Consider the following 22,338-nt stretch of genomic DNA (forward strand, 5'->3'; position numbering starts at 1 on the left):
TCTTGTGTCATGTCAGGAGCAGGCTGGGAAATGCATTGTTAGAGCTGGATGAAAATTTTAAGGAATATATTTTTCCCCTAAAAAATATATTTATGAGTGAAATATATTGCAAATTTGGGTTGATAACACACAGGTCCTAGCCTTAAAAAAAAAGGGGGTGATAGGCTGGGATAATATATTTTTCCAAATAAGAATTCATTTATTTTATCCAGAAGAACATCTTGTTTATCAGTTTTCTTCATGTCTGTAAATTTTTATAATTTCTGGGGAAAAGCTGGGAAGTGAAACAACAAAATATATGTACACTTTCTGAAACATTTTACAAAATGATTCTTTTCAGTTAAGTTACTATTCTTTGGCAAGTTATAATAGTTTCTTCTGACATCAGGAATTTGCAGTGTAAGTTGATATTGAGGCAGCACACTGGATCACATGTTATTAGTTGAAATGGCATGATGTGAGACTCGTCGTGGCTCAGTCACCACAACAGGAGCAACAACTCTTCAAGGAGGGGAAACAGTCTTGACAGGTGCTTCAGGAGTACAGGGAAGGCCATTTCCCACAGTAGCAGATACACCTCAAGATAAATTGTGTTAATAACCACAGATGCCTGTTGCCAGTTGTTAGAATGAGTGTTTTCAATTACTTAAGCTTCTAAAATCTTGTAACGTAACTGGCACTCCTCACTTATCATTGCATTTAAGCTCCTCAGTGAAAAGGGGAGAACTGGTAATAGTTTGATGGTAGTGGAAAAAACTAGGCAGGCCATGTCCTCCTAAAATAAATAGAATGTGTTTTTAATTGATTTTAAGAACCTGACTCAGTGTGAAGCCTTTTAAGAATTTGTGTGAAGTCTTTTCAGAATTCTTCTCCAGTACAAAGTCAGTGTAAAGGTGGCTGCATGAGTTTCTGATAAAACACAAAGCCTTTCAGACTGAGGTCACTGGCTTAAATTTCATTGCTTCACTTAGTACGCACACGTTGTTGCATGGTGATTGGTGTAATGTGCATATATTAAATCCTCTAAATATAATAATCCTTATCAACTGACAGGTGAACAAGAATTTGCCTCATGATTGGCAGTTACATTGTGTCTTATAAATAAGTGCCCAGGAATGTACAATGGCTCTTCCATGTTCAGAGGGGTTCCATACAAAGCAAAAGATGAGCTTCACTCCCTGAACAGATTTCTGTTTTTAGAACTGACTGAGCTAAGGAGACAAAAATAAGTATTTTGGTGGAGAAACAAATTCTTTTGAAAACACTTGATTTTATTATTACTGTCCTGGTGATGGATTTGGTTAATATATGTATATGTATATTTATATTTAAAGTATGTTATATTAAATTTAAAGCACTTTTTAGAACACCCTCTTTTGATTTGAGTTTGCTTGCCTATAAAAATGTTTTGGATTTTAATCTATCCTAATACCAGCCTTCCCTAGCTCACTAAAGTAAAGGGATTTAATCTGAATTTATTTGCTGTGTGTGAGTATTTGGTCTTCTATTTCTATATTCTGTATGTATAACTTTTATAATTTTTAAGACTAGCATATATTATGATTTTTTAAAAATATTTTATAATTGCAAATATGTGGTGAAATAGGAACCAGGAAGCAATGTGTGTGGTTTGGGCAGAACTGGCGAGGGGTATGATAGCCCTTGGAGGCGGTATACTGAAAGACGGAGCAGAAAGAACAAATCAGTAAAAACAAATTCCTGTAAAATATGTGTACTTATTGATGATACCAAGACTCAAAGGAAATTTTTACATCAGAAGTAACTTGTATTGCTTCAGAAACAATGCTATCAAAATGCATACTAGTGAAGGATCTTTTTTGGTGTCATTTTCCTTTTTTTTGGAGTATATTTTCAACTGACAGAATTACTAGAGATGCAGTGAAGCAACATATACAAGGCCATCTGGTTTTAGTATTACAGTATTTTTTTTAAATCTCTGTTATTATCATTTATACCTTCACACATCTCTGTTAGCTGATTTAATGATTTCAATGATAAATATTAGTATGATTCTATACCTAGGTAATATTATGAACATATCTATTTCATTTAAATTGGCTAGCTCAAGAAATAGGTATCACGATATTTGCTTCTCTGAGGGGTTAGTTATATAGCCTCATTTTTTGTGGTAAATAGTTTTTCATCAATTTCTATGAGATGGTAACACAAAATATCATTTTTATTAAAAAAGAGATATGTATGTAGAATAAAATTGGAAAATGGCCAAGAGAGAAATCAGTCATCAAAGAGAACTATCAAAGAATAATAATTGCATGACACTGGGTCTTAAGATATAGAAGAATATTATTCTCTGGAATGATAAATTAAAATTGACATATGAAGACATATTTCTGGTTAGAGGTGTGTGCATGCTTCACATGATTTTCTCTGAATGGTGTCCTTACCTAAATTAAATTTCACCAAGATTAAACTTGTTTAGCTCATATATATTGACTGAGTTAGAAATTATTATGGAAAATTGAGCATCTCAATTCCATATGAAGTGCCTGCAAATGCAAGCAACACTCGTTAAAGGATTCAAGTTCAAGCAAATTATTTTAACATTTATGACATTATTTATTTTAACATTATGACATATGAGCAGGAACCTTGACATGTGAGCTGGAAAGTTGAATTGTGTATTAATAAATATCCACATCAAATGTTTTTTACATAAATAAGATTTTTTTTTTTTTATAAGACTTCCATTTTATATGCAATAGGATGCTGAAGTTTTCATCTCATGGTTCCCTGCAGGTATTACTCATCAATAATCTGCTAAAATATGTAACTGTTTATTAGGATTTTTAGTTAGAAATATATTCTCAGTGGAACCAGAAAAATAGTCGCGCAGCAAATTGGTGGAAGTCACCTTTCAGGAAAGATGAAAAATGACATCTTAAAACTTCAGAGCTAAAAAATAACCTGATACAGTGCTGACTGACATGCATAGGAAAAAGTAGTAATTTTCAATGGTGCTGAGAACTACAGTTACCATTGATTACTTTTAGCACAAAGGGTCAATACCATCTGTGCTTTCAGTCCCAAGTGTATTTTACTCCTTGCTGTACCTGTTTAGAAAAACAACTTATTTTCAAATGATTTGACCTGTTGCACACTGGATTTTTTTTTTTAATATATTTATATATGTTTGACAGCTAAGAAGCATGATGTGTGGTTCTAGAAATGTTTAGGAACTTCACAATCATATAAATTTGATACCTCAGGCACTACAAATGTCAGCAGTCTGTTTCAGGGGATTTACTGATGCTGTGTAAAGAGCACTGTGCTTGTTGTGTCCATGCCTACCGGTTGTGACCACACTGGTCCATGCTGCGCTCACGTAATGCCATTGTGACCAAGGATGTCACAATAGAAGGGCATAATGTGTAATTTAAAAAAAAAAATGGTGTCTGAATCTTGAAAATTCATAGCTGCAAAAAATATATGTCACCAAAAATAAAGTTGTTATTTTGATTAGGAAGAGCAGGCAAGAAAGGAATTTTTCCTTTCTAATTCAAGGGGGTGCCTTGTCTATGGTAATGACTGAAGGAGACCATTAACAGCCTCAGGATAACCATTAGAGGAAAAAAGAACCTCTTGCCTGTGAAAATTTTCATAGACATCCAGGTGGTAAGATTCAGTGGATGAAACCTTGAGTGGGTAGTTGGTGGTCAAGTCCATAGTACTTGACTCATGATTAATAGGGATCTCAGGTGACTTGATGCCTTCTGTAGCCAGACTGTCAGTCGAGAATCTGCTGATGGTGAGTTTTGAGACTAAATCTACAGAAAGCAACCAGGAGGACGGTTCTTCATGAGGGGATTTGAGCCACAATGGGGAAACTGATTGTTAATGCTAGGATGCAAAGAATCTTTGAGAACTATTGTAAAAGTCAATGTTCGTGCAAAGGGTAAGAGCACCTTTCTTCTTTGCATGGTTACTCACTGTAGAAGTCAGCCTCAGCCAGGTGTTTATCAAATAATTTCACAAGTGTCAGAAAAATGTGTCCACCTCAAAGAGGAAAGAAACCAGTTAGAGAATATTCAGGTAAGATAGCTTAGGTTTTTTGATTGTTTGTTTTCCCAGTTAACTGTTTCTAATTAACTTCTAAATTTTAAATGATATTTTGGAGCCATTAATGTCTGTCTGTCTCTGTCACCTTTTGGAGAATGAGTAGAGGTATTGGAGAACTGTAACAGTAAATATAATGCTTGCTTTTAAAAAGGAAGGAAAGAGAAGTGTTGGTTATATAGACCAAAAGGATGTGCTGTCATTTGAGTTTCAATCCTTTGAAAATACTCAAAAAAGTTAATAAATGTATTTTTAACACTTGAAAGTACAAGAAGAATAGCCATCAGCATGGATTTTTTCCAAAAGATATTCTTTTATTTCTACAATGGCCTTATGGACAAGGAAAGCCTTACATGTAACATTGAACTTTTCATAAGGCTTTGACTGTGTCATACAAGACATTATTATATACAAGTTGGGAAATACAGTAAACATACAATTGCAATAGGCCGGGTGCAAAACAAGAAAATGTATTTAAGTATTACACCATCAAAAATAAGATTTATTAAGATTTTAAATAAGATTTATTAAAAGGAGTTCTGCAGGGGTTTGTGGTGACTCAGGGTTATTCAATAGTTTCATTAATGCTCTGAATCATGGCGTGTATACTTATTAAATTTACAAGAATACCAAGCTGGGTAGGACTCCGAGTACATTGCAGGACAGGATTACAATTCAAAACAATCTTGATAAATTGGAGGGATTGTCTGAAAAAATAAGACACGATTCAAAAACATCGAATGTGAGGTGTTTTCACAGGAACAACAAACTACTGAGCTATGGCATGAAAAAAATCACTGGTTAGCAGTTCCATAAAAGATTATAATAGTTGCAGGTTGTATATGAATTTAAAATTTCATCCTGTTGAAAAGGAAAAAAATAAAATCAACCAACGCGCGCGCACACAAAGAAAAGCAGGGACTACCTGGGATATATAGCAGAAATATATACTGAAAATATCTGATACTACCTGTATGCTTTAAGCAGCAAAACTAAGGCCTAAACTAGAATATTGTGGGTAAAATAAGGCACCTGTTGAAAGAAGGACACGGACCAGATTGAAAAGATGCAAAGGAGAAAAATGTGTGGTCAGAGAATTTTTGTGGATGTGGCGCCAAGGATGAAAAAAAAACATTGCCATAGCTGTCAGGAAGAAGATGTCTCTGAGGGGAATAGTCCTAATTACTCCTCCATATGTATGGCGTATAAGAGAAGAAATAATATTTTAAAACTCCAGTAAGACAGTGGGAAAAGTAAAGCAGTGGAATAAACTCCCAAATTTGCCTGTGGAGCATCTGTCACTGGAAATCTTTAAACTGGTGGATTTGAACCCCAGGCCTACCTAAGACATTACGGCAGATGCTAATTTTGCCTTGATGAAAGGAATGAGTAAGTGATTCCTTAAACACTTTTCTAGCACTATAGTTTTTAGGAAAAAAGACCAGATTTAAAAGCAAGCAAACAAACAAACAACAACAAGAAAAACATTGAATTTTCTTTAATACTGAATGATAAATGCTGTCTTCGTAAAATAAAGCCTGACATTATAGAAGATGTAATTCCACAGATGGCAACTGTATCTTCCTGTCACTGCTGGAGATAGAAGGCACTGGTGTTTAGTTCCGTAATTTTGACTCCAAAGACTTGTCTGAAATGAGAAATTTCTTCAGTTTTAAAATTTCCATTGACACAGATATAAATAAAATGATGAAATCATTTTACAGGATGAAATCAAGAAATTCTGGCCAGGTTTATTATTTACTCTTCCTGAAAGTTATTGGTACATTAACATCATAGTGTTATTGCTTTATTTGGAGTTTTGTCTATTTAATAAATAAAAGAACATAAATAATAACTACAGCTTTACAAAAGGAAAAATGCCACTAAATGTCTCTGACCTTTATCTTTCCCAGATGATCTCTGACCACTTTTGCTCAGATAGCATTGTGGTTTTCTGCATGCAGGAAGTCTGTGATTGAAAGAAACAAAATCTATGACTGTGTGATTATAATGGTGGATTTATGTTATGACCAGCAATAATAGCTCAAATGTTTTTTTACCATATCTCAATGATGAGATGTGTTTTTGACTTTCTTTCTTGAAAGATCCATTTCAGTGATGTGATTCATGTTGTCAAACAGCCTGGCATAGCTTATAGGCTATGTGGATATGTGATAAAACGTTTAACTATCTTTTATATCATTTTTATTAAGCAAATCTGGTAATTACACTTGAGATTCAAAAACTCTTTTCTAAGCCATCTCTGTAAGATTACTGTTTAAAAAACATGTTTCTTTTGTGATGGTTTTAGAAGATCTTTAGAGAAATGACTCTGATGCAACTGTTTAGAACCGGTGATAGGAGATAGTTCCAGTAGTAAAATGTGTTGAATAATTGGTTTATGAATTGTGGCTTCTTCACAAAGTTAAATTCATTGCTTTTTGATATCTGAAGATAACTCTGATGCAACTTAATACTTAAAATGTGAGGTAATGTGGAAAAATCACAGACTATATTGTCTTTTGTTCAATTTCTGTTCAATGTTAAAGAATAGGCAATTTATTTATTTATTTGTTTTGCATAATGCATACTAATTTGCTTAACTGAATTAGGAAAGGTACTGAAAGAGACCAAACCCTTAATGGATCAGGACCTGCACTGATTGCATATAAGACTGCAGGGATGTAGTGAGGCTAATATCTTACATACTAATTTCAATTAATTTTTAAAGAAATATCAAACATAGGTTTTATATCTTCTAGCAATGAAAATTCTATATTGAAATGCATTATTTATGTGTAAGGTAAATTGCATTCTAGCTCTTTAAGTCCACAGGGCTTTGAAATTTTCCTTTCTGTGACTTTGCAAAATTCTGGCTGTATCCTCCGTCCTACATCTATCTACCTCCTTGGTGTTACTTGGAAATTTTCTTGTAAGTTTCATGTTTCAATTTCAATTTGCAGTTATCCTTCTCCAGATCTCCTTGGCCCATATGTACGTTTCTGGATGGTGATACATTTTGTAAAGACACTATTGTATTATCAAGCCTTATAATACATTGTAAACATTTTAGCTATGTTAATTTTGCCACAGACCTCTTTAAAGGCATTTGCATATCTTTGATGATAGTGACTTTCTGAAGTTTCTGATTTTCATTCCTCAGTGCCCAAACTCTGAGACGTTCTTCACTAGAACTCTAAATTTCAGGCTTCGGGGTGGGGGGAAGGCGGAATCTAACAGCCATAATTATTTTAGTGTCATCTTCAGAAACCTCTCTGGCTTTTTTTTTTATAATTTGTCTTAAACTTCTCGATACAGAAGTTGCTCTTAATGTTTTGGTATGTTAATAATGCATGGTTCAACTTTTCCACTCCTTGTTTCTCATCATTTTTATTAATATCATGAACAGAAATTACTTTTCCAATTTGCATTTATACAGTATGCTGATTATATAATTTCTTCCCAGGGCACCCTTTGTTCCTGAAGCTGAATGGCATCTTCGGAATTCTTTAATTCTCTTCAGATTAACCTAACTGACCTTAAATTTTTCCTGAGTGTTGTATTCAAGAATTTTCCAGTTCCTCACCCCCCGCCCCAACTGAATTTCCTTCATATTTCTCTCCTTTAAAGACCTGAAGGTGGAAAGTAATCTTTGTGGCGTTTATGGATTGATCAGTTTTCTAAAATCTTAATTTTGAAATTTTACTTGGCTTTAGATATCATAGCAAGAGATTAATATGGATTTTTTTTTCCTTTCTTAACAGCTATATTCCAGCTTTATTATTTAAATTACGAGAAATACTTAAGGATGTACTGTTTAGTTTGTTGCTGCCTGTGAGTTGAGGCAATAGCAGATCAAGACTCACAGTTAGTTTTACACTTGGATCACTTGAAAATTCTTCTTTAGTGCACGTAAAAGTTTGCATTTGTGTATCAGTAGCATCATATAGTGTGAAATGTAGACATTACTGGTGAATCGATGCTTTTGCAAAAATCACAGGGACCTCAGTTGTTGATGCCAGGGCAGTTGCAAGCCTATGTTTCCTTCAGTAAATTCTTACCACCTCTGACTCTATTCAGCAACTGGCATTCAGTAATTCACAGAACTACACTGTAAATTGGATCACTGCAGAAGATCCAAGATTAAATAAAGCCTCAAAATTACTTATCTGTTTATTAACTGGGATCCTTTCAGTGATTCAGTTTGTATATCACACCTAGTTGTCTTACTTGAAAGGAAGGGAGAGAAACTGCAGTATAATCATAGAATCATTATGGTTGGAAAAGACCTTCAGGATTATCTGGTCCAACCATCACCCTGCTACCAATGTCACCCGCTAAACCATGTCCCTAAGCACCAGGTCCAACCTTTCCTTAAACACGCCCAGGTATGGTGACTCCACCACTTCCCTGAGCAACCTGTTCCAATGCCTGACTGCTCTTTCTGAGAAGAAATGTCTCCTCATTTCCAACCTAAACCTTCCCTGGTGCAACTTGAGGCCATTCCCTCTAGTCCTGTCACTAGTTATCTGCGAGAAGAGGTCGACCCCCAGCTCCCCACACCTTCCTTTCAGGTAGTTGTAGAGAGCAATAAGGCCTCCCCTGAGCCTTCTCTTCTCCAGACTAAACAACCCCAGATCCCTCAGATCCTCACCACTACGCTCTGGGTCCAGCCATCCAGCAAGTTTTTAACCCAGCAAAGAGGGACATTTTTGTGAAGAAAGAAAATATGCATTGAACCTCATCCTGGACTGAAGATTTTATACAATATTCTTTTGGTAAACACATAAATCAATGTTGTTGCTTGAAAAGCAGACCTGTGGTTCACTGATCGCTCATTCTTATTCTTATCATGCCCCATTATCGTGGCCCCTACACTTATTAGAACTGTCCCCAGTTGTCTGAGCTATTCCTATTGCTGGCACTGAAATAGGTCAGTGATTGACCCTGAATGAGATGACTTTAGAGAGCACTGTTCAACTCTTGATTCAAAATAAGTATTACAGGAAAATGTTTACTGGAGATGATGATGGGTGATGATGATGTTGAACTTGCTAGCATTAAGTTGATATGTACTCATTGCTGATGTAAATATTTTCTGTTTGAGTTCTTTTACTTCCTTCTTAACAGGCTTATTGGTACTAGAATTGGTAAGGTTTATTTTATTTAACCATTTTTACTTTGCTTAAACTGTTGTCCCTAAAAATAAATTCAATACTAACAGGAAATGGGAGATTTTTATTTTTTATTTTTTTAATAAAAAAAAAGACTGAAATAGAAACTGAATTGTAACATTAGAACACAAGGGAAAAATGAATACTTGGAAGAAGAATATGGTCAGAAGGAAAAGGAAGGGCAAAGAAAATAGAGTAATAGTTGTAAGATGATCCTTGTAGTTTCATCAATATATTTTATTTCCCCTATTTTTTTTCTACCAGCACAAAAGAAAACTGTTGTTTTAACATACCTATACAAAACCTTGTACTAGTGAAAGAGTACTGCACACACAGTGTCACTGTATGATATCATAAGTCACTGTATGATATCATTAAGAAGTGCAGCCCAGAGATTTCTATAATATACTGATAGACCAATGTTGTTTAGTTTTTACATTTCAAATGAAAGAGTTTCTATTTTTTCCTAATCTCTCTAGGGTTTTATGATTTTGTTTCTAAAATTATAATGCACACAACATCCTTCAGTCATAAAATAGCATTTTAAATCTAGGGAACAGTCTGCCTGTAAGAAGTATCATCTTATGTTCGTATTCTGGTGAGAGAGAAAATCTGTAAAACTTTGTTTCTGGGTTTCACTTTTATCTTAGGCAACCTTTGCCACTGATTATACTTCTATTCTCTTTCACAACTCAAGCCCTTTTCCGTAATGGTGACCATTTATATAGACAAAATGACCCTCTGGTGCCTATTAGCATTGCTTATGAAATGGCAACTAGGATGTGATGTGTTACCTACCTCCTGTGTAGAAGTCCCAGTAGTCTCTGAATGAAAGTGCTAATCTTATTTGAAAGTGCATAGCTTGCTACTACAAATAGTCTGTTATTTGGATATGGAGATTCAGTTTTTTCCATTTGTATACATGTTAAAGAGATTTCAACAGTCTCACAGTATAGGGAGACATATTTATTAATTATTTAGAAATAGCTTAGAAAATCAACATTGAAAATAATATCCTACCTATCCTCTGACGTATTCCAAATACGTATTAAAAATATCACCAAAATCATATACTATTGAGATAGATAAAGAAAGGGATTTGAATTTTGAATTTCAACTATTTCAACTTTTGTTATCCTTCAGAACCTTTGTCTGAGTGAAAATGAAAAATCATTTTCAGTAATTTTTTGAGAATTTCAGCCCACCACTTTATTTACATTAAAAACTGTTGGAACACTTTCAGCATGCTTTACATTGTTTTCCTTTACCCTTTTAGCAGACAGAAGATGCAGCACAGACTGATGGCCAGCAACAGACACAATCTTCTGAAAACACAGAAAACAAATCACAGCCAAAACGGCTTCACGTCTCAAATATACCATTCCGATTCCGTGATCCAGATCTTAGACAAATGTTTGGTGTAAGTACTCATGCTTTATCTATGCTTTTTTATATTTTCATTGCAATAGGTACTTAATATTATAGGCAATATTGTTAGAGATCTCTGATTTAGATTGTTTAACCATTTTCAGTGATGATTTTCTTTCCATATATTTATAACCGAACATCTGATTTGCCAATCATAGTTCGGAAAAGAAATTCTGCTGATTCTACCATATGTGATACAGATTGGTGTAGTCTATGTATTGAGTAGTTTTACATTTCATTCGAAAAAGCTAACTACGTTGGCTTAAGATATTAAATGAGTATATATTCCTGCTGTATTCATCAGGATTTGTATTCCTGTATTTATTGATTTTGGAGAGTGTGTTGTAAAATATTCAACATTTGACCTCATGAGCAAGAGAACTGAATCTATAGAAGTGAGACATGGGCTGGTTTTAAGCAAGAACTCTGGGAGTAGGAATCTTCACCTACCCCCTCCTAAGTATTATAGATCTATAGGCTTCTAAATTTTTTAACGGTGTATTTCTCTAAGTCTCTCAATTTTTGCTTTTGCTCAGGCCATCAGCTACCTTCATGTGCATTGGCTGTTTCACAAGTCTCATACGTGCCATCAGTTCTAGGCTCATAACCATGGAGAGGTTAGACCTGGTTTCTTCTCCCTGCTCCAAGAACTGTTAGGTTTATTTTTGAAAACTCACTAAATACAATCTAGAAATAGTACTTGAGCAGCTATTAGAACCCAGATTTTCCTTTTCCAGGCTAGTACTCTTTAGTATTTGTGTTCCTCTTGCTTTCTTCTTTCTTACTCACTAAAATTTAGGTCTCTTCTTTGTTACAGTTCATATTATATGGCATAGCATTAATACTACCTGCCACTATCCTCCTCTTGCTCTCTCATGTTCAGCTCAGACTTAAATTCTTCTAATATCTTTGTGTGTTAAGACATTTTCAGCTTTTATCTGTATGAAATGAAGAAAACATTCACTGCAAAAAAAAATAATCCTAGTATGACTCTGGGTAATGTGGGTGACTGTTGCCATATATGACTTGCTGCAAGTAATCTCCCCTAAATGCAGCTTACAACTCATCAGCATATAGTAGAAGGCATAATAACCCTCTAGAGAGGAAAAATGCAAATTTCTTTAAATTAAACAAACCACTTAAAATAGATGGTTTTTATTTGAAAGTACATTAAAGGAAAGTGTTTTTTAGGGATTTTAGAAATTTATAAATGAGCAAAAACTACATTTCTTTTCAATATTTCTATGTCTTAGGTCTCAAAAGACTTAAACTGAAGGATGGCTGGAGATTTCCAGCTTTAGAATGACTTGGCAACAATAAACTTTTAGCTTCTGACTTGATATAAAGATTAAATTTCTGCAAGTGTGAGTTTAATTAGATATCTGAAATGAAATGGTAATGCTACATCTTGAACATGTTATACACATGGCAGATATTTATTTTATTTTTTTGCATTGACTTGAATACAGCAGAGGAGGGTTGTTTAAACATTAAGTCATTGTCTGCTTATAGGTTAAAGTAGTTAAAATATTAGTTAATTAGATGGTGAATACAAGAACGTAAAATAAGGCAAGGGACAAGAAACGATAGTTGATTTTCATAACTAAATAGAAACACTTTAACAAGGTAGAAAAGGAATGTTGTTCTTTCTGTCCCGTAAGTGTTTGTTATATCGTAAAAGACTGGAGTACATCTTAAAAGACTGCAGTTCCTTGGTCTGTTGATAGATTTTTCTTCATTTGCCTGCCTCTAATTTCTACCTTTTTGTTTAATCATTGTTTGTGTCATTTGTCAGTGTTAACACTGATCTATACAGCATGTTAATGATATAAGAAACAACAGAAATGACCCACTGATATATTAGAGTGTCACATCACAGAATGTGCCATCTCCAAAAGTGTTCTAACTAAACACTGCCTGAGTCAAACATTTATTCTCTTACTGAGACAAGTCAAACAGAGCCTTTTTCTTTAGGACAGCAACTGTGGTCAAGTTTTGTGTGCATGAACAATGCCTAGATGACTGTGAATGCTATTGGAAGGTCCGTGAAAATAATAGTTACTGTAAACATTATAATAAAGTGCAATTCTGTAGGAGAAAAAAACACCAACACATAAGTATCCATTCTAGTTTTCCAAACTACATTCTAGGACGACAAGAATTAGGTAGGGAATAATGGATATACCTTTTCAGCAAGGTATATCCATTATTTTCAACAAGCCACTGACAAAACTCCCACTTATTTACTTCTGCTTTACAAGAATTAGATGAAACCAAACTCCTTTATCTGTTCTGGGAAGCAACTGCAAAAAGTTTTCTGAAACAAAGGTTCTTCAGAGGATAGGATGACGAGAGGGTGACAGTGTTCATGTGGCCATTAATCCTGTCTTGTTAGTGATGTTTTATTATACTGTAATCAAATTAACTCTACAGCATATTACATTTAAAACAATTGGTGATGGCAGCTGGACTGGATGAATCACCAGAAAGTAAAGTAGTATATGAAAAGACAAAAACAAAATCGTGACTTTCAATTTACTGTTTACAATTTAGTGATGATTTCCTCTTTGTCAGAACATCTCATTGAATTTAAAGTTCATAAATAAGTATATGGAATGATCATGACAAGTATAATGACATTTAATATTGATTCGGCTACACTTCAGTGTGTCTTTTCTGGTGCTTGACTGTCTTTCATTTTATATTCTTTAACTTTGTGATATGGTGCATCAATTTCTGAAACAAACATTTGTACTTTATATGATAAAGCATTGAAGTTATCTTTTTTCATGTAAATTTTCTATTTCTTTGCAGCAATTTGGTAAAATCTTAGATGTTGAAATTATTTTTAATGAGCGAGGCTCAAAGGTAAGCAGTTTAATTCACCCAAGGATTTTTTTAGTTTGTTTAAAATATTTTATATGAGTAAAAGGAAACAACTGCACTGCTGTAAAAAATAACATCTGAAACTCTATGTTAGTGGAAACATCTTCTGACTTGTCATTTAGTTTCCAAAGCAGAAGGAAAATCATTGGACTCATTTTGTATCTTTTAAAGGGGGTAATTTTAACTACTCCAAACTGTCATCTGTTTTATAGGAATGTTGACTTCTGCTTTCTTTATTCTCCAATGATAATTGCCTTGTTTATTTTATAAGATGAGTCCATGCTTACAGATATTTTTAGGCAGGTTTGTATTAGTGCATTTTTTTCTATTAAACTGAAAGATGGTAATAATACCTAATAACTATCTTCTTCAGTAATTAAGTGAGAAAATATGATTGTTCCAGATGATTTAAGTGCAGATGTTTTCCTCTTTAGTAAAAGCTTCAGTACACCAACCCTTTGAATAAAATCTGTTTTAACATTTATTTGATGAAAGAAGTTCTTGTAGTATTACATTTTTTTTTTTTCTGAAATTTACATTGACTTTAATGCATACAATTTACTGGATATTTAAGAAATAAATCAAGACAGAATGGTTATGTCAACATTATTGTCATTACCTGGTTCAAAACTGTTTCTAGTTTCCTAGTATGCTTCATCTATGATATCAGCTGCATTATAAGCGTTTATGCGTATGGCATATGTGTGCTATCTTTTTCCTGTTTCTCCCATAGAAGAAAATTATAATATTTGACTACCAATGTTTCAGTCTTCCTGCAACTCTTATATATGGTTTATTAGTAGTACTGGAATTATTTTCCTGCTATAAAAATACTGTAGTCAGTCTTTTTTTTTTTTTTTTTTTTTTTTTTTTTTTTTTTTTTTTAAAGATGAACCATATATATCATAAATCTCTTATATGAGATATATTTTAATTCATTTGTTATTCTTTTCCTTTCAGGTGTGAGTATTTAAATTCCAAATTTAAAGCTACCATTCACTGTTTCTTCCTCTTCCTCTCTATGGATTAGCTCAAATTTTCTGGTTTATATTTCAAAATTATTCTCACATTAATTAATTAGTACCCTAGCCTACCAGCCCAAAAACATTTGCAACATTTATTTGTTTTTCAGTTAGCAATTAAAACTTATGGAATTTAGTGGCTTACAATGCGGCTTATTCATAGACAGTGGCAGGTCTCCTATGTTGGCTGCAATTCATTATCATTACATAATGGCTGTTCTGTAGTTTTTGAAAAAAAAAAATGTTGATTGTCCAGAACCTGTTCCTAGCACATAATTTTATCATTTTATAAATTTTAAATGACATTATGACATCCCACACTTCACTTGGTTCTGTCTGACTTTTAACCACCATGCCCGCATCACACTGCATAAGTTTAAGCCTTTTGAGCGGTTGGGGGACATTTCTAAACTGGGTGTTTTCACTAGTGATCCTACAGTAGTGAAAATATGTCAGTGCTTTGTATTACAAGCAAGATATTTTTCTAGGGAGTTCTGTAACATCACTATCTGTTACACATTTTGTGCTAGAGACTTTCAGACCTATTCTCATGAAATAGTTCTAAGAATCCAATGCTCAAGCTGCCTCTGAATAAGCAACTGAAGATAAATAAAACAATTCTGAGATGTATCTCTTTGCTTATGTATACTGCTACTTGTCTTGTTTTGAGTTAGCTCAGGTATATCTGCATAGTATTTTGATTTACAGAGGTACTCTTACCTTCTCTCAATTAAATAAACTGAAAATAAAAACAGCATTAGGAGTAACAGAAATGTGGTTTTATGTGTGTGTGTGTGTGTTTTTCCTTTTTTTCTTTTTTTTTTTTCCTAATCTCATCAGTACAAGTTACTCTGTAGGATTTAAGATGCACCTCATTAACGTCCCATTCCTGATAGTGCTTATCTGTTTTTACAAAACTGCAATTCCGCCAAAACTAAAAAGACTTATAAGTGGCCTCAAACTAAGTATAGCTACAAAAGTTTCCAGGATCAAAATACAACTTTGTTTCAAGCTGCAGTTTGGCATAAAAGCATTTCTAGATTGTGTTATTGTTGTTGTTCATTTCTTTTGACTCCAACAATTAATATTTGAAAAGATTCCTGCAAAAATAACAGCAATAAAGTCCTTTTCATACCATAGTATTAGAGAAAAATGGAATTGCAGATTCAAATAGCATTACCACACAGCACTAAATATTAAAAAAAAAAATTACAAATGAAAGTATTTTTTTAACTCTAAAATACCAATTTCATACTACAAATTTGTTTGATTTGGGGCATAATAATAATAAAGGTAACTTTGCTAGAATCATGTGTCAACTCATCATTTCTGAAACTTCATTTTATGAAATCAAGAAGTTCAGTAATGCTTTAGTGTAGATCTTTCTTGTAACCTGTGTTAAATAAATAAGGTATACCTTTGACAGTTCTCTGTTGATTAAAGTAACATTAAAAACCTGTGGTAATTCTGCTATTATGTCAAGCCAGAAATTGAGCATGGTGATTTCTATGCATGGCAAGCTGCAATATTTTTAGAAAGAAGTACATGAAATACCAAAAATGTGGAAGAGTTTCCAGTCACCAAAAAACAACTCTGCTGCTTAAGTACATGTTGCTTTGCAGAAACTATTACAGCCGACTTGTGTTTTGTTATCTGTGGAACATTTCAGTGCTCAAAGATGGCAAACTGAGAAAGGTTTTTGCTTTCCTTCACCTCTCTTTTCTTACCATTCTCTGCATTTACCAGTAATCTTGGAAGGACAATTTGATATATAACTTCCATCGCTGTGCTCATTTTAAAGCTAATCTCTGTTTTAACACTGCATGTGCTTCCTTGACCAACCTGCCCACGCTCTGGGCATCAGTAGCTCTCCACAGAGCTGTGCATTGGTTTTGTCTGTTGGGCACAGTTGCAAAGATACAGGAACATCAAGTACCTTTTTTTTTAATTATTTTTATTTTTATTTTCTTACAGTTCTAAATTAATGCTCTGCATGGCTATGTACTAAATATATACTGGCATAAATCTGTGTGTATGTATTAGTATATATTTAATGTACATTATATTAGCAGCTCTTTCTTCAAATAACAAGAGCTCCAATGCACCTCACAAATTAAAACAAAACCTTCTTGACTACTAGGCTACTATAAAACTTAAAAATAAAATGCTGAAATTTACATTACAGGTTAATGAAATATATAGTATGCTAAACCAAAGTAACTGTTGAATCAGCTGCATTTAAAATACATGCTAATTTGTTTGTCTAACTATTTAAATATGGCGTGAATGAATATGTGATGTCTGATTGAGTTTCTGTGTCAGCTACGTAAAATTAAACATTTGCATAAATAATAAAATCTTAAATAGTATTGATTATAAGAATAAGTAAAACATAAGAAATTAAAAAATAACAATGAGTGTTCTTTTCATAATCTTTGAAGTTCTTGTCTTATCTTGGCTTGTAGCTCCACTTTGTACCTCTTTCCAATTTTTAAATATAATTAGGTTTTTATCTTTCCATTCAGTTGTTTGAAAAAAATTTAACTGGCAGCATTGTGAGCTAGTAAGACTGATTGTAAAATTTTGTAAACATATCCCACAAAATGTTACTTGCTGGCTGTTCTGGGAGGGTGACAGTTCAGCAGGGAGGAGAGAAAAGAACAAATAGAATTTGAGGAATTGTGCAGAACTAGGCTTGATGCATCGATGGCTTCAGTGATGGTTTCTGCTGTGAAATTTTCTTAGCAGAAAAGAAAAAAAAAATCTTCTTCTTAGATGGGAGGTTTGAGGAGACAATTAAAGGGTGAATAAAAGTTTAAAGTTGAGGATTGTTTTAGATACAAGAACCACAGAATCATAGAATGCTTTGGGTCGGAAGGGATCTTACAGACCATCTAATTCCAACCCCATGCCATACCTCCCACTAGACCAGGTTACCCAAAGGCCCATCCAGCATGAAGGGCTAGATGCAGAAAGGCCTATTCAGGCATCTAAAACATAGGGATTAGTATTGAGGAGGGGAACTTTCTCTCGAATACTCCTGGTATTTTTTGGGAAAAGAGAGCTATGTGCTTGGTGTCTGATGATAAGAGAGGAGGTCGTGGCTTTGTCCTAAAATTGTGGAGCGCAGAGTGTAGAAAATGAGTGGAGTCAGGTGTTTTGAGAATGTTGATAGAGTACTTGCGAGCTCAGCGTTCAGTGTGCCTTTAAAAGGAGAGAAACAAAACAAAGGCAACAGACAACAAGTTTAAAATACTTTGAAGAGAATGGAACAAAAAATGCTATGTACAAAAAAAAAAAAAGTCACTTCCTATGGTATAAACTGGCATGCATCAATGTGTTCTTCTAGTAAATAAAATAATACAAATACCAATATACCAATGATCCTGATTAAAATATTTTGTCCATGAATTAATTTTGTAGTTCATATTTATTGTTTTTCTCAGTGCGTGGTGTTAATACTTAGTTTTGCCTTACCTTTGTATTTGGTCTCTTCTTGTATGAAAAGTACAAATATCTTCCCTTCCTTCCTCTTTTTTCAGTCACTGTGTAAATAATAGGTAGAAACACTGAGAGTAAGTGGTTGAATACTGACGACAAAATTTACTGAATGGACTGCAGAAAGAGGAGGGTGAAAGGAAGGATAAAGCTTGAGGAGATATGATGCGTGGCTTATTGTTGAGCAATAAAACAAAAGTAAGACCTTAATTCATACTTCAACCTAAAGTAAGAGCAAAGAAAAAGGTTTTAGTAGGACTTCAAATATTTGCAGCAATGCCTTTCTTTATAGAAGTGGACATGTATAGTGTTGTGATTTAGCCCGGCTGGCAGCTAAACACCACACAGCCGTTCGCCCACCCTCCCCCCTCCCTCTCCGGGATGGGGGAGAGAAACGGGAAAGTGAAGCCTGTGAGTTGAGATAAAGACAGTTTATTAAGACAGGAAAAATAATAACAATAATAATAGTATTAATAATAATAATGTGTACGAAATAAGTGATGCACAATGCAATTGCTCACCACCCGTTGACCGATGCCCAGCCTATCCCCAAGCAGCCGGCCCCCCCCCCACCCCAGCTAGCCACCCCTATATATTGTTCAGCATGACGTCAGATGGTATGGAATACCCCTTTGGCCAGTTCGGGTCAGCTGTCCTGGGTCTGTCCCCTCCCAGCTCCTGCTGCATCCCTAGCCTGCTCGCTAGCAGGACAGAGCGAGAAGCTGAAAAGTCCTTGGCTTGGTGTAAGCACTGCTCTACAACAATTAAAACATCAGCATGTTATCAGCGCTCTTCTCATTCTAATCCAAAACATAGCACCCTGCCAGCTACTAGGAGGAAAATTAACTCTGTCCTAACTGAAACCAGGACATATAGCTTCATAGCAAATGTTTCGTGTTATGAAACACCAAGGATGATAGAAGCTTATTTGTTGGGATAAATTCAAGAAAGCATGCATTGTAGTGCTAATGTAAGAATTAATTCAAAGGGTTGGTGTATGTTTCTAAAATGTTTTTTAATGTCTGATTTTAAAATATATATATATTTATATTTGTAAACGATGTTTAATTTAGCGCAGGAAAAAATAAAAATAAAAGAATTTTACTAGGACTGGAAATATGTGTTTAGCCTAATGCTATAAAGTGAAGTATTTGTCCTGAGCAGAATTTCATATTAGTTGAGTATACTCCTGTCCCACTAACATGGGATTCTGGAGTTTTACCAGTTGCATGTGGAAAGTACAATACATAAACAGTAAATGAACCAGTTAAAGATACTCAAAATGTTTTCATTTTTATTCCTTTATCAAAGTTTCTTTTTCTATTCACATCACGTGATTTTATTTGATCTGTTAATACAAGGAAGTTTATATTTTTATTCTAAAAGTATTTTTGTTTTGTTGGAGGTTTTCTTTTCTTTTTTCTTTTATAAAAAAATAAGTAAAGGCTGTATAGTTTGACGAAAGTTTAAGTTACCCTAGTGTTGCATGGGAACAATGTTTCTTATGATCACAACAGCATGATTAAGTAGGCATTGTTTTTAGAGTATATTGACATTCAGTGTTGAATTCTGTGCACATGTTTTTTATTTCGTTGAGATATCTGCATGTCGTTAAAATGTGGTTCATTTTTTTTTTCTCATTAGTTCATTTTCTTCTATGTGAAGACACTGTAATTTCTTTTAATTTCATTTTCTTATTGTTAGATTTATTTTCCTCTGTAGAGACACGTAGAAAGGTATTTTTGGTATCATTCTTTGAATTTCTCAGAGGGTATTATGTAACTGATGACAGAAAAAAATTGTTCACATTTGTCGCTTATTTATTGCACATCTCAATACAATTATAATTTTTCTAATTTGCATGTTACAGAAATGAAGCAAGGACAAGAAAATATTAAATTAGAGAGAGAGAACATAAGCAAACAAGTGGTCATTGACTGAAATAATAATGTGCATGTTGTTTTCCCCCCTTCTCCCTCCTGCATGCAGGGATTTGGTTTCGTAACTTTCGAAAATAGTGCTGATGCGGACAGGGCGAGGGAGAAATTACACGGCACCGTGGTAGAGGGCCGTAAAATCGAGGTGCATGTTCAAAATATTTTCCTTTTCATCTTTTTTATAAATGTCTGCTTCACTCTCATTTGTTGTTTCAGATGCATCATTGGTGTCTTCTGTGTGCTCCCCTTTCCCCTTCCCATTGTTTATATATATATATTTATATATAAAGAGAGAGAATTTGGCCTTACTTGGGTTTTTTATTATTATTTCTTTTGTAATTATTATTATTATTATCATTATTGCTGAAAGGTGGATGAAAATTGAACAAAATGAAAGCTTTAATATTTTGAACTTATTATTTTGGATGTATTGTAAATCAATGGGTGCAGTAGATTCTAAAAAAAAAAAACAGCCAACAACAACAAATAAATTGAGAACAACAACAAAACTGTGACAGACAAAACAAAAACAACAAAAAAGTTTTTTTTTTCTTTTTTTTTTTGGTTGGTTTGGTTTTGGGTTTTTAACTTTCTTGTTTGGTTTGGTTTCTTTTTTTTTTTCTTTTTCTTTTTCTTTTTTTTTTCTTTTTGCTGCAGGGTTGATGTGGGATCCACAGTGGCTTTCAAAAATTCAGATTGGGAAAGAAGCATCCAAAAGATGTACAAGAAAGAGAAACAAAGACAGACTAGAGACCGAGCAATTTTAAGATTTCATTTTTAATGAATCCATCAGGCTACTTTGGCTGGGTGGCCTGACCCTGTTGTATCTATTAAAAAAAACAACCCAAATGCTTTTTAGTACCACTGGATCCCCTTCAATACTGCCTCAATTGTATTTGTTAGAATAAAAAAAAAAATACCAATTGAAAATGCTGTCGTCTTTTGAGTAAGATGTTGCATATTTTGCCTTTTCATTTTCCCCCTTCGACGGTAGCGCTTAGGGCCCTCACCAAACTCTCAGTAACCATGGTAACTGTATACATACCCATGCTGGCGATGGTGCTGAATGGTAAGTGGAGAAGTCCATCTGCCGTTTCACGTATTTAGCGCTAATACCACGTGAATTTTTTTGACTTGTTGTATTAAGTTTTCTTGATGCTACATTTTTTTCTATATTGGTACGCCTGTAATTGAGTGTACGTTTTAAGCAAGCCTGGGAGGCACTGATTGGATTGAGGATATGACTTCGTGCACATCTTACTCAGATTGTTAACTCCATATTGTGTTAAATAATGCACCCTCTTTTTATCCTTTTGTTAGCTGTGATTTTAAAGCTTGAATGATTTTGTTAATTCTTGCAATGAAAAAGGCTCTTGTTCCAAGTGTTGAATGCTAGATGTTGCTTTTCCAATGGTACTTCTCTTCTAAAGGGTTATGTTGCACACTGCTAAAATTCGTTTGTCCCTTTTTTTTTTTTGGACGTTTTCTTTGTTTCCTTGTACCTTGTCTCTTTCCCTTCTACTCCACTGCATGTTCCTTCATATAATCTTTCTTTCTGTTTTGAATATTTATTGTATCAGTGTTATCATGGAATACAAGCATGCTCTTAAGTCTTAAATTATGCAATACCTTTTAATTTGCTTTTAATGTCTTTTTATTAAAGTTTAAATGACATGACGTTGCTTTATTGAAATGATTTGTAAGTTAAAATGGTTATGAAAGTAAATGTAATTATAAATCGTATGATTTTGTTATGCACCTGTTGCCTTCTATAAATTAAATTGCTTTTTTTTTTTTTTACACGACTAATGGCAGTAATAATGCATGCGTTTAATAATATCACGGACTCTTCCTGTAACCCTTTCTAATCCAGTTTTCTATGTGCTTAGGTAAATAATGCAACAGCACGTGTAATGACAAATAAAAAGACTGTCAACCCTTACACGAATGGTAAGTGCATGAGATCTCAGTGCTTTTTTTTTTTTGGTTATGCATGTGAAATCTCATTCTTCTGGTGGACGGGTAGTCATCTACTGATGAGTTGTCACAGTCTGCATTCCCTGCAACTTCTTGGGCTCAGTCTTCATCCAATGAGCCAGTAAGAAAACATGTTATGGCTGGGCTTAATTTCCATCCCCATAGACTTCTGCTAATTCATAGGCATGGACGTAGCATGCATCATTTTGCCTGATGGGAATCTGAGTGTTTAACGACAGTGGCTTTTTTATAAGAAAATGTACCTGGTAGGGAGGCATCATTCTATTCTAGCTTTGTGCAGTGTTGATGTTGTGATGAATG

At 34.0% G+C, this 22,338-nt stretch overlaps 1 protein-coding gene across 35 annotated transcripts in view; it reads left to right on the forward strand.

Annotated features, from left to right (window-relative positions):
• The window catches only part of RBFOX1 (RNA binding fox-1 homolog 1), an 861,472-nt gene that overhangs the window by 744,093 nt on the left and 95,041 nt on the right, over positions 1-22,338 (forward strand). For all 35 annotated transcript variants that reach the window (XM_040574360.1, XM_040574366.1, XM_040574385.1 and 32 more), the window contains 4 exons: positions 10,546-10,689; positions 13,512-13,565; positions 20,093-20,185; positions 21,930-21,990. In XM_040574360.1, the coding sequence (XP_040430294.1) occupies positions 10,546-10,689; positions 13,512-13,565; positions 20,093-20,185; positions 21,930-21,990 (352 nt within the window). The remainder of the gene's footprint in view (positions 1-10,545; positions 10,690-13,511; positions 13,566-20,092; positions 20,186-21,929; positions 21,991-22,338) is intronic.

Source organism: Cygnus olor, chromosome 15 (genome assembly GCF_009769625.2).
Source record: "Cygnus olor isolate bCygOlo1 chromosome 15, bCygOlo1.pri.v2, whole genome shotgun sequence".
Classification (NCBI taxonomy): Eukaryota; Metazoa; Chordata; class Aves; order Anseriformes; family Anatidae; genus Cygnus; species Cygnus olor.